The 13037-nt window shown below is 31.7% G+C and overlaps 1 protein-coding gene across 1 annotated transcript; it reads right to left on the bottom strand.

The window, feature by feature from the left end:
- Window positions 1-5932: 5932 nt before the first annotated feature.
- On the bottom strand, window positions 5933-7462 carry LOC104594245 (uncharacterized). Its single transcript, XM_010254462.3, has 2 exons — window positions 7130-7462; window positions 5933-6444 (listed from the first exon to the last, which is right to left on the bottom strand). The coding sequence occupies exons 1-2, from the start codon at window positions 7380-7382 to the stop codon at window positions 6071-6073; spliced, it is 627 nt and encodes a 208-aa protein (XP_010252764.1). The 5' UTR covers window positions 7383-7462; the 3' UTR covers window positions 5933-6070.
- Between the last annotated feature and the right edge of the window lie 5575 nt (window positions 7463-13037).

Here is a 13037-nt window from a genome sequence, read left to right as displayed (position 1 = left end):
TTTTCTGTTAAATAACAAAACAAAATAAATTTATACATAATCATTGAAAATACAGCTATCACAAAAAACAATAAATAATTACTGAAATACAATAATATTAATTTTAGTATATATAATTATATAATAAATATAGATTAAGAGTTTAAAATTATTATTAATAAATATTAATTTTTTTGAAAGTTATTTTCTCGAATTATTACTTGATATAAGTGAATTTAGTTATTTACAATATTATGTAAAATATTAAATTATTATTAATTTCAATATTATGTTATAATTATTTTTATACTTTTCAGATTTTTTAAAATTTATTACATCATTTCTTTATTTTAACTATTTAAAATCTAGTTATGTTAAATATTTTGCTATTTAAAATATTTAGTTATTTAAATACTTAAATAATATGTAAAATTTTTAAATTTTAAAATATTAATTATTTATTGAATTTAATTATCCATAAAATCATAATTTATACTATTATTACATAATTTCATTACTAATTTTATGTTAATATTTTATATTTTTAATATGAAAAGTGAGAAATTTCCCATATTTCTTAGTCTAAAATGTTTTATTTCATAAATCTAATTTTTAATAATTGCATTGTAATTTTTAAAATTAAATTTAACTTTTAAGTTTAAATCTTATGAATCGATTGACCTTTTGTGAAAATCGACCCAAACCGATACAACTTAAGTGGGTCGGTTTTCACAAAAGGTTAGTCGATTTCGGCTAACCAACTCCCAAACCTGACCATGTCAATTTGGTTGGCCAAATAGCCTATGGCCAGACTGAACCAACTCATGAACACTCATAATTTTAGCTAAATTAATAGTCTTATCTCTGATAAATAACAATAGTTTTATCTCCAATAATTATTGAAAATTTATAGCGAAAATACACAATTGCTGAAAATATATTGGTAATGAAAAAATATAATAATTACAAAAATACAATAAGTACTAAAAATATATTAACTTAGTCAATAAATAGTATAATCTCAAATAATAGTTTAATCTCTAATAAATATTAATTAATCAATAATTTATGACAAAAATACAATGAATATAATAAGTACAATAAATTAAATTTAAAAATTTAATAATAATAGTTTAATCTCCAATAATTATTGAAATTTTTTGTTAAATAGAAAAACAAAATAAATTTATACATAATTATTGAAAATACATCTATCAAGAAAACAATAAATAATTACTGAAATACAATAAATATTAATTTTAATATATATATTATATAATAAATACAGATTAAGAGTTTAAAATTATTATTAATAAATATTAATTTTTTCGAAAGTTATTTTCTCGAATCATAATTTATACTATTATTACATAATTTCATCATTAATTTTGTAATATATTAAATTATTATTAATTTGAATATTATGTTATAATTATTTTTCTACTTTGAAGATTTTTTTTTAAATTTATTACATAATTCCATTATTTTAACTATTTAAAATCTAGTTATGATAAATATTTAAAAAATCTATAAAATATTTAATTTTTTTTTGTTATTTGAATTTTATTTATTTAAAGATATTACATATTATTAAATATTTGAAAAACATTTAAATTGATACCTAGAAAAACATAATTTAAGTTGTTAGTATATAATTTTGTGATATATTTTGGAAAAATATAAAATTATTTTTTGTGTTTTCAATAAATATTTTAAAGTTATTATATAATTTTGTTAGAATATTTAAATAATTCTTAACTTTTTTAATCCAAACTTTCTTTAAATAGATATAGAGATAAAGTAGGGGAGAGGATAAATAGGAATTAGAGATAATTTAAGAGAGAAACTCTCTACTAAATTAAAGATAATTTTGGAGAAAGTTGGGGAGGTAGTTTAGGAAAAATTTTAGGAGAAGAGATTATTTAGGTTCTTGGAAAGTGCATCTCTTTGGTTGTTTCAAAAATGACATGGAATAAAAAAATAAAAAATTCAAAAAATGAGAAAATTTCTTGACCGCTTTGTTTTAATATATATATCGACATTCTTCTCCCAACTCTGTCGGGTTTGACTCTGACCCCACTCTATCACGACACAGTAACTTAGTTTGGGCTTTGGGGGAACAATGGGCTCGGAGTGGGGGGCTTTCAGGCCCTTCACCTTGGATTGGGGCTGGGATCTCAGCTTATCGTGGAAGTCCACTCACTAGTAACTAAGGGTGTCAACAAGACAAATTGGGTTGGACCAATCTAATCCAAAATATTTATTAAATTGGATTGGACCTAGTCTGTCCCTAATAAATTTATATTGGATTGGATTGGATTAAGCCAATATCTGATCCATTGATATAAGATAAGAATATAAATGTCAATGGACCGAGTTTGGGTTGAAACCAATCTAAATTAAAACGAATTTAAACAGATTGGATGATCCAAAGATTGAATTGGACCGGTCCAAAATATTCATTGGATTGGATTGGACCTGGTCCATTTGTAATGAAGTCACATTGGACTGGATCGGATTGAACCAAATCGAGTCCAACTGACACCCGTACTAGTAACACATTGTTTCTCTATTTTTAACATTCACTGTGTTTGTATTACATAATTGGCCTTCCAGTGTCTTACTGGAAGATACGAATGGCAATAGGGTGGAGCAGGGGGCCGGGGAACCACTTCCATGATCCCATCCACACCAATGGGGACGGGAATTTCTCCATTTCCATGTCTTCCGGGCTATCCATTTCAAATAAAATAGTTATATATACTTTATAATCCCATCAAAATAGATTCAAATACATTCAAACATATTCTACCATATTTTTAAAACATATCAATACAAGTTTATGAGAAAAATACAAATACTCAACATCAATCCCAAAATAACAAACACTATGCCAAATTAGTCCATAAGGAAATAGCTAAGTCTCAAGAAACATAAGACCACAACAATCTAGTTTATATTCCATATAACAAAAGCAAAAAAAAAAAAAAAAAGAAACTTCAAAGTGATTTTTCTAAACTAGTATCCCTATGAGGTGGGCCCCACTAATGAGCAATGCATTAAAAGGCTTAAGCCTTGAGGTTTACGCCCTCCAACCTCAAGGCATGAGGGGTAAAAAGGTGTATGACTCAAGTATCAATGATTATTTAGCAATTTAATGCAAAAAATATATTTTATGCATTCTTAATTTCTTACAATTCAAAATACATGGAAGAAGCACTTCAATAATTATGATCCACATAAATAAAAATAGTAAAAATGAAAAACAAATTAGGGAAATTGAGTTCTATTAGTTTCTCTTATTGTTTTAAGAGAATTCAATGCAAAAAGGGCCAATCAAGTTCTTAGTTTCTCTTGAATATATCAAGTTAATTTTCTTTTAGTCCTAATGGATTTATTTTCTTTTTGCAAAGATCTAATTAGCTAAGCTTATTTTCTTTCTCTTAAATTATTGAATGACCATAAATCTAATATCCAATTATGTAGATGATTCTTCATATGTTTCATTTCTTTCTAAATAGGTCATTTTAATTATTTGAGAACTCTTTACATTTTGACACATAAAATGTGTTTATAATTGTTAGTTGATTCATTATTATTTTATTTGATGCTTAACGGTTGAACTTATTGCTTATAAACTTTTTATTTTATAAAATTTATACCTTATATCATTCTAACTTGGTATATTATATGTTATTTTTATCAATTTATAAACTTTAATTATTTTAATCTTAAACTTTGGGTCATTATGCCTCAACTATGCCTTTAACCTTCTAAAGTCTTGCCAATGAAGATGGAAACTAACTAAAACACTATAAATTTCAAATGAAATTATGATTCCTGATGTTCAAAAATCATGTTTCTCTAATTATAAACCACCAACCTAACTACATGGTATAGATTTAGCGGGTTCATCTCTCAGACCTTGTTCAAATGCCAAGGAGTCACCAGTTGTTCCACCAATCCAAAGGAACACTTTTAAAGTTCCTATTTGTTTATGCGAATCTCTAAGGCCATGCTCGACATTGATGACCATCAGGATAAATATTAATTAACTTTCTGGGTCTCCCAGTATGAGTGTTTCATTGGCTGATTATTGGTGAAGTCATTGTATGATGGGTAAAATACAAAAACCTCCCCTAAAGTTTCTGACAATCATAAAAACCTCCCATCTAGTTTAATTTTAACAAATACCTCTCCTGAACTTTTGAGAAATTTGACAAAAACCTCCCTTCTATCACTTTCTTAGATGAAAAAATGCACCAATTTCTTTTCAATACCCATTTTACCCTTTTATAAATTATTTTACATATAAAGTTACTGAAACAACCCTGTTTGTTTACTTGACAAAAATCTCCTTTTAACGATTCATCTTCTAATGTTTTTGTCGATCTAAAGCATGATTATTCAGTAATTTTGTATGTAAAATAATTTATAAAAGGGTAGAATGGGCGTTTGGAAGAAACTGCTACATCAGTTTAACATTTTCTGTCTGGAAAGATGACGGAAGGGAGGTTTTTGTATTTTACCCTTATATGATGATTTTAACGACATTATTCATCATAATCTTGGACCGGACAACTCTAGGTTCAACTCGTTTACACTCTCACCGAATCCTGAGAGGATAAATAAGCAATATAATGTGATAATCCTATATATGTTTGGTTTGGGAGAAAATTAAGAGAGAAATATAGGGAATTGAAGGAAGCTTCATAAAGAATTTCTGGAATTTATTAGGCAAGGGTACTACTCTTGTGTATTAATTAAGCGTTGTGGTTGTGCGGATGAGTCATGATATATAATATATATATATATATATTAGGTTTCTCCTTGTATATAATAAGTCGCTCATGATTCATGAACAATATTGTAAAATTAGACCTCGAATGCAAGATTATCGAAGAATTACGCACTGGTGGTTTCTCATCTCATGGCAGTGTTGGATTATGCTGTCTCTCTTGATGTTTTTCGTGTGGAAAGAAGTGCAGATGCGCTGGTGCAGGTATTCTAATATAACTGCAATTAAATTTCAATTTGAATGCATACAACTTAATGAACTATTTATTAAGAAAAATAACGTAGCTATAGCTAGAGATCGATCAGTCCCATATCTTGTGGGCTTAGCTAATAATATGGACGCGTACGTAAACGTAAAGAAATATTAAAAACGTAACAGTCTAACAGATATATGATAGATTGATGATGATGGAAGTTGATACACATATTAGAGCTGATAAAGGAAGCATTGGATAATCATGAAGACTTGAGATCGTGTATGTTTCTTTACTTTAAAGTGAAGCAGAATCTGTTTCGCTTTGTTTCCTGATGTTCTTGGGGCGCTACGGTAGTGTTTCCTTCCTCGAGATGTATATATGGGGCCTATAGTTAAGAAAACCTATTTATTGAACTCCCTTTAAGTAGGGAATCCTACACGTGGCTAATTAGTTTAATTGGACCTCAACTCAAGAGTCGTCTTGAGTTGCTCGCTCTCTCCTTCCCTACCCTCTCTTATTTTGCCATGTATGCAAAGTAATCCCAACTGAAAACAATCAATGAATTTGCTAATTATTAGGGGAGCTTCTTACGTAATCGGATTAATTAAGAAATCCTTTCCTCATTTGTTGTATTTGTTTCAACCGCAACAAAATTAGACCTTTGCACCAGCCAATTCACGCTTCCGTCCGGCCCCTTGTTTGTTATGCAAAACATGCGCCTTTACATAATATGAATTCTTGTTGCAACCGCAGCTTAATTTGTTGGTTATTGGTCCATTTTTTTCTTCTGAAAGGTCCTTATGGTTTCATTCAACCTGAAAAACAACTATTACTAATACATCTCTTCAATAATGATCAAAGACCCCAATGAAGAAATCTTGTCCCACGGATCAAAGGTTACAGCAAAGGGATGGACGATAAGGATGTAAGAAAAAACAAAAAAGAAAACTCAATGTATAATATATTATACATTTACAGATATATATATATATATATATATACTGCATAAAATTAAAGGAGTTGGGGAATTTAATTGGGTTGTCGATATTGTGACTGTAAGCGCCATCCAATATAAATAGAGCTAATCCACATGATCCCTACCTTATATACGGCTCACCACGATGAAATCCCTGCATATCAGTCTTTCCTTTTCCTTTCTTTAGGCAAAAGACTGATGAGCGTTTAGATTGTTTTTGGAATGCTATCTCTCCGGCTGTATAAGTGCGGATTCCGTTTCCAACCGACGACAATCTTATTCCCTGGGATTTTCCAACAAAAGCCCGACTACAGGCCGATTTTATTTTGGGCAGTGCAACAACCTTAACACTGCATGCTTTGTCCAGTTCTGGAATTGCATGCAGTTGGGAAGGTAGGTCAATTATGAACTCTCCGTATTCATCTGTTTTCCCTCGGGCCCAATATTTTGACATCTTTCTTCTGCTGGTTTTGCATGCAACGCCAATTACTGCACCTGCACATACAAGTTCATTTACAATTTTATTAGGAAAGTAAATGAAAGATGAATTTAATAAATAAACGTTTAGCATTAGTACGTGTACGTTGGTTTCTTGGAGGTTGCAAATTAAGAAGATCCCAAAGGTTGGGTAGTTAGGTTATCTAATTCATTTCTGGCTTGCACAGGCTCTTGCGTTGCGTGCTCAAATCATCTAAACTTGGGAGTCTTGGAGAGCAGAGAAAGACAGACCATGTTTTAAGCAAAGAGATACTATACCAAGTAAAGTTACATCTTCAGCTTCACACAGAAGAAGAAATACAAATGAATTCAATGTACAATGAGTTACTAGATGAATTCTGAATTGTGATTCCTTATGCGTTTAGTTGAACTCCATCGATTTCTCCAATAAATATGTGGATGGAAATTGAAATGACACAGAGATCATCTCAAGTGGTGGAGTGATTGATCATCAGACCAAAGAGGAGGAGGAGAAGGAGATAAGAATTGTATATCCAATATTTTGCACTCGACTTCTTATATTAATTCTTCCGCAGGAAGAGTTGTATAAACCTTTTCTACTATTCTTCTTCGTTAATTTCCACCTTCTTTACTACAAAAGCTTAACTAATAAAGGAAATTAACGCAATTCGTAAGTTCAAAATGGGAAAAAGAAAATTGAGAATCGGGCTTAATTACGGACCTGAGATGGGCCATTGACGAAGCTCAGGTTCCATTTCCCCATGCAAACAAGCCTCGCATAGAAGCGTGCCGGTCACTAGGACGGACGAGAGTTTCTCCAGCCCGTATCCGGCCAACTGTATCAGGTCTGTATGGGTGGATAGTTCGACCAACGGATTCTTTCGTCCGGCCACTGAAGCTTTGACACCCAACGAGAAAATCACGACGAGAAAGATGCCCCGAAACCCGGTCATTCTGTTCGTGTGCGCTTTCATCCACGCTCCAAGCGTAAATTTGCACCTAGTTTTGTAATCGGTGATGAGGGAGAGAGGAGTCGAGAAGAGGAGGCAGTATATAAATTGTTGGGCTCCGTTTTGATTTGTTTAGTGTTTTAAGGCAAATTGCTTCTATACAAATGCCATTCATTTGGATTTCAAATTACACAAACTACCTTAAACCTTGACTTGCAAAGTCAAATTTGGCTCAACGAACTCCAGTGCTTCAAAGTACCATATTGCCGCCTCTTTAAGTTTCGAGTATTTTAACATTTTTATTTAATGTTTGTCATCTCTTGATTCTTCTTCTTCGTTTGTGATTTGTTATTTTAATAAATGTGGTAATCAAATATTTAATTATAAATCGGGTAGAACAAGGTCTGTCAACATTAATTTAAGTAATCAGGATGCTTAATTAAAGCGGGACATCCGGGTTGGTATAGTCAAGCCGAGCTTGGTCGGTTTCCTTTGTTCGAGTCTTCGAGAGAAACAAAACCAGGAGAAATGCCAAATGGTGATAGAAGCAAGAAAAGTTAGGTCGGTGCAAATTTGGGTCGGTTTCAGGAATTCGAAGCAGTCTAACCACGAATTGACCTAAAGATTGTTGTCAGCACTCAGCACCACCTATGAACGTTTGTGCCAGTTAAAGCTCAGTTTCGAAGGAATACAAATCAAGGTTTAAAAATCGACCTCGGACTGGAATTGCTTTGTCCATCTGTTTTTGGGTCAATGGTTCAACCGTCCAATTTAATAGATGGTCTGTTCTAAATTAAAAAATAATTAAAATAAAAACAGCCAAAAAGCATTGTCCAAGTTGAACGGGTAGATGGTTCAACCATTGGGGTCATTGGATTGTTGACTAATTCAATAGTTTTTGGTCAAGAAAATTTGCTAGGCCAATTGGCTGAACAGTTGAACAGTTCCTAGGCCAAACGTCCGATCTCCTAGATCATCAGATTGTTGACCAATTCAACGAATTTTGCTAGGATTGGGTTAAGAGCGAAATGAAACCAGTTGTCTGGACAGTTTCTGGGCCAAATGGCCGATTGCCCGAATCATCAGATTGTTAACCGATCCAATGATTTTTGCCAAGAATTGGATTAAGAGTAAAATAGAATCATTTGCCTAGATAGTTCCATGCCGAACGGTCCGACCACCTGGATCAACAACTCGAAAATACTAATACAAATACAAATATATAGGATGCAAAACTTTGTACTTTGTATGCATTTGTATTGTACATAATTTATTTGTACTCTTTTCAAACTGAGATTAAGATAATGGACAGTTTTGACATGTAGTTCAATCAATTATTTTGGGATGGTCACTCTTTTTACCTCCGTCAATTTCTTAAAAACAATTTGTATTTGTAGGTCAGGTCTTATATATCTCTTCTTGTTATTATTTCTTTAAAATATAATGAAAGAGAAAGATTATGAGAGCTATCTTATTCTTATTATTGGTTTGCAAGAACTAATGTAAGGGTAACGTGGTAATATGTTATGCATGTAATGTATGCAATTAAAGGTAAAGATATAAATAAATAATATATTATTAAATCTAACTTTTATAAATTGTACTAAAATCAAGGTAAATATTTGCATTAAAACATGTATCACCTTCCAATCTCTAAAACTATGATCTTCTTGACCATCCCATCCCATTACAGTCTTTCTTTCGTTTTTTTTTTTTTATTTTTATTATTTTGTTCTTTTGAAGCAATACCTCCATTACATACAGTCTAATTCAAAACCAAGTTTCTCCAACCTCCAAAATATTAATTTACGAAAATAACGCCATATGCGGATATGCGGATACAGTCCTTTAGGCTCAGTTTGGAAAGATTGTATAAATGTAAATATGTACAATATAATACAAAATACAAGGCTTTTCACATATATGTTTGCAAGTAGCCTCAATTGCTACTTGCATGCTACCAGTTGCAGTTATAAAGCAAAAGTTTAGGCCTCATCTGGTATGTCTTTTTCGTACCGTCTATCAGTTATTTATAAGTTAGGCAGACCATGATTTAGTCTATTCCCATTTGGTTAGTCAAAGCGCTGAAAAAACACGAGAAGCCTAAAATGAATGATTTTCGAAAAACTCCAAATGAAATTTTTGCATTTTTTTTTCAATTCATCTTCATGCAAAAAGACACACCTTAAGATGAATTTCAAACTACTCATATCTTAATACAAAAACTCAATACGTATTTTAACCGTCAAAACTATCAAAAAATCTTCAAAAAGATTTATCAAATGACCCCTAAATTAATTCCATTTTATGAGGCAGAGGCACTACTTTTCCATCTTTGTTGCAACTGGCTGACATACGCCAATCCAATAAAGATGAACAAAGTTGTAATTATGTATTCTCTAAAGTCATTGCTAACTTTGGAAAATGAACACATCAACAACGGAGTTGGCCACTGGCCAGCCATAATCCATGGATATCGCAGTTCATGAGGGTGGCAACTGGCAACGTTGTGATTTAGTTTGAAACGAGGGGTATTTCTTCCCTCGTTTAGAACGGAAGTTGGGAATTTGAACTAAAGTACTGTAGCGTGTAGGTAGGCTGGCTGGTTGCCTAATCCTGTCGTCTACACAATTTTGATTTTTAAGCCCGAGTCCAAACCTCTTTGGCAAGTGGCAAGAAAGAAGGGCTCCTTTCCCTCCATTTTCAAGCCTTCCCCAACTATCTCCTCTCTCTTTACACTCTCTACAAGAAATATCCATCTTTTATCTTTATTTTACAACATCAGCTCTGCCAATTCATCTTTCTTTTTAATTTCTTATATTGTTCACCTAATCTCTTCTTCAATCTTCGTCAACCTATGAAAAAAATAATACTATTACAATACTGCAATGACACGTGTTTTGGAAATTATTTTATTTCACATCTATTTGATGGATAAAGGAGGGGTGGTACGTTCGCACCAAGGTTTTTAAAATCGAATCGGACAACGAACTGGTCAGGGGTCCAGTTCCTGGGTTGAATGGTTCGATCATTCAAATCAAACAGACGACTTGTTCTGATAAAAAATAAAAAAAAAATTAGAAAAAATAAAACCAGCCAAAACTATTAAACGGTTCAAATAATTTAATTGTCTGAATCAACGGTTTTCTGACCAAATCAATGGTTTTTGGCAAAATAACAGTTCTAAGATAAAACAAAATCAATCACTTGGCCGATTCCCAATTTTTCTGGTCCAACCGTCCAGTTTTGATAAATTACACGTACACATTCAACTTATTCAGATAATATCACTACCATGTCTACCTTTTCGGGATAGTGTAAAGTAGGGCTGCAGTTGAGCAGATTCCATATGACTAAAATACTTCCATATTTGAATTAGAGTTCAAGTTCGGCTCAAAAATTCCAGTTCGGATCTCCTACCCACATACATTACAGCCTTACGTTGGGAATATCTCCCATGAATGTGTAGCTGTATATGTGGGTGGTATTCTTGTGGATAGGAGATTTGGATTTAAAAAATTCAAATATATTGAACCAGAGTAACAAACTTTTGAGCTAAATATTTTATTGGATCGCAAAAAATTCAAATATGTGGGTGGAATTTTTGATCAAATTCGAATTAGAAAAACTAATCAAACTTATTCTAAGATTCAAACTCAATTAGCAATCAAGTCTAATTGAATTTTAACCCAAAACGTTCAATTAAAGCTTAACTGAATTGCACCTTAAGCATAAAGCACTGACATCGTATGTTTAATTTCATGAACTAGTTGGACCAGCCACTTGCAACCACGTCATATAAACAAAATTCTTGAAGACCATTCAAGCTGATCTTTAAGTAAACGATACAACCATTTTTCTTTTCATTTTCATAAAAACTAAGAAAGAGGAATAAAATGGAAGTCTTTCTTCTTGCCATCGTCCACCAACTCTACAATCCTCCCCTCGTCATCATTATCATCATCAAAACCTTCTCCCAAATATATGGGGTTGTTTACACCAATCCTGTTTCACCCTTCCATTCTATTTAAAACCACTAATAAGTGTTTACGTGCTTTAAATTTGATAATTTTTTATGATAGGGATGAGGTTCGGGCCTGGTCCAATACAAGGTTAAGCCCAATTTTATCAACCTGAGTTAGCTAAATTTGAGCTTAACCCAACACATGACTTTTTGGTTTTCATTGCTTAATCTTATTTTGGTTGCTCTTGAAGTTTGGAAAGAATACAAATACAAATATGTAGAGTACAAAACCTTATATTTTGTACTAGCGGGGACTCGTGCAATGCATGGGTTTTATTAAGTGAAAGCTAAACAATATAAATACATAAGAGTATATAATTATTTTATATTTTAACTTTTTAATAATCAATCAGATCAAACTCGACTTGAGTTAGTGGGTTTTCTAGTATTTTTTATCGGCTTTGGTTCAACAATTTTTCAACCTGACCAAGTTAGGTTAGTTTCGGTTTGGTCATTTGTAAACCAACTAAAATTGAATTGACCCGACCATATATATATATTAATATTTTATATTTTAAATATAATTTTTAATACAGGAAAGTGGAAAAATTCTCATATTTCTTAATTTAAAATATTTTATCTCTAAATTTATTTTTTTAATAATACCACTGTACTTTATTAAATTTAAATTTAATTTTTAAGTTTAAATATTTTAAACAAACAAAATAAACGAAAAACATACCCAAACCAATACAACCTGAGTTAACAAATTTATATACTGTACATATTTATATTATAATATTTAAACTATACATATTTATATTTATACTCTTTTCAAATTGAGCCTAACTTACATTATTAATACATTATTTTTGTAATAGGCATATTATCAAAATAGGAGTCTGAAGATTTGTCAAAGTGTAAGTGAGGACTGGGCCTGCATGTTTTGTTAACGGGTAAATTTCGTGTTTACCCTGATGGAAGCCCAGACCCGAATATTTGTCAGCCCTGCCAGGAAAATGAAAGGAGTGTGCAAACATTATTTTCCCCACCACCTAAGTAATTGAACGATGAACAAAATTAGATTAAACCCCCCAGCCAGCACTGACTGAGAGAGGGTGGGGACGGGAAAATTGAAAAGATAAAAAAGATAAAAATGTTATCCCTATAACCATTATTACCGGCATTTAGAAAGATATAGATGAAGATATAAGAGACAGCCACACAAGTCACATGCATGAAAGATGTTACAGCCTCACCCAGACTGGAAGCCTAGAAATTATCAAACTAAGCCCCATATAACATTTTAAAACATTATATATCTTGCATATAAATTTTGCACCGGAGAAGCCCTTTCATTTTATCCTCCGCTTAGAGATCCATGTTTTAAATAAAATATATCTCTAAATTAGCTTTCAGCCATGTCTATCTCTAGGGTCTAATCATGTGTACAAGGCTTTTGTTCTCTTGGATCTCTATAGTAGGGATGATTAATGTTTTAAAAAACGATCTGTTAATCCGGAATCAGAATCGTTTTAGTCTTTGGTTTTTAGGTTGATAGTTCAACCGTTTGATTTCCGTTTTAATAAAATATTTTAAAAAATAATTAAAAATAAAAGGCAAAAAACTGTTAAACAGGTCAATGGGTCGTAGATTCAATGGTTTTTTGTCAGGGATCAGGTTTGGGGTAAAATAGAATCAGTTGCCTGGATGGT

Source organism: Nelumbo nucifera, chromosome 1 (genome assembly GCF_055504915.1).
Source record: "Nelumbo nucifera cultivar China Antique chromosome 1, China Antique-T2T, whole genome shotgun sequence".
In the NCBI taxonomy this organism is placed as follows: Eukaryota; Viridiplantae; Streptophyta; class Magnoliopsida; order Proteales; family Nelumbonaceae; genus Nelumbo; species Nelumbo nucifera.
Note: the sequence above shows the minus strand (reverse complement) of the source record. Positions and strands in the feature narration are given on the sequence as shown.

Coding starts and splice junctions, on each gene's coding strand:
- LOC104594245 (XM_010254462.3), bottom strand. CDS start 7,382: ATGAAAGCGCACACGAACAGAATGACCGGGTTTCGGGGCATCTTTCTC. Junction 6,445..7,129: donor TCGTCAATGGCCCATCTCAG/GTCCGTAATTAA, acceptor TTGTATGTGCAG/GTGCAGTAATTGGCGTTGCA.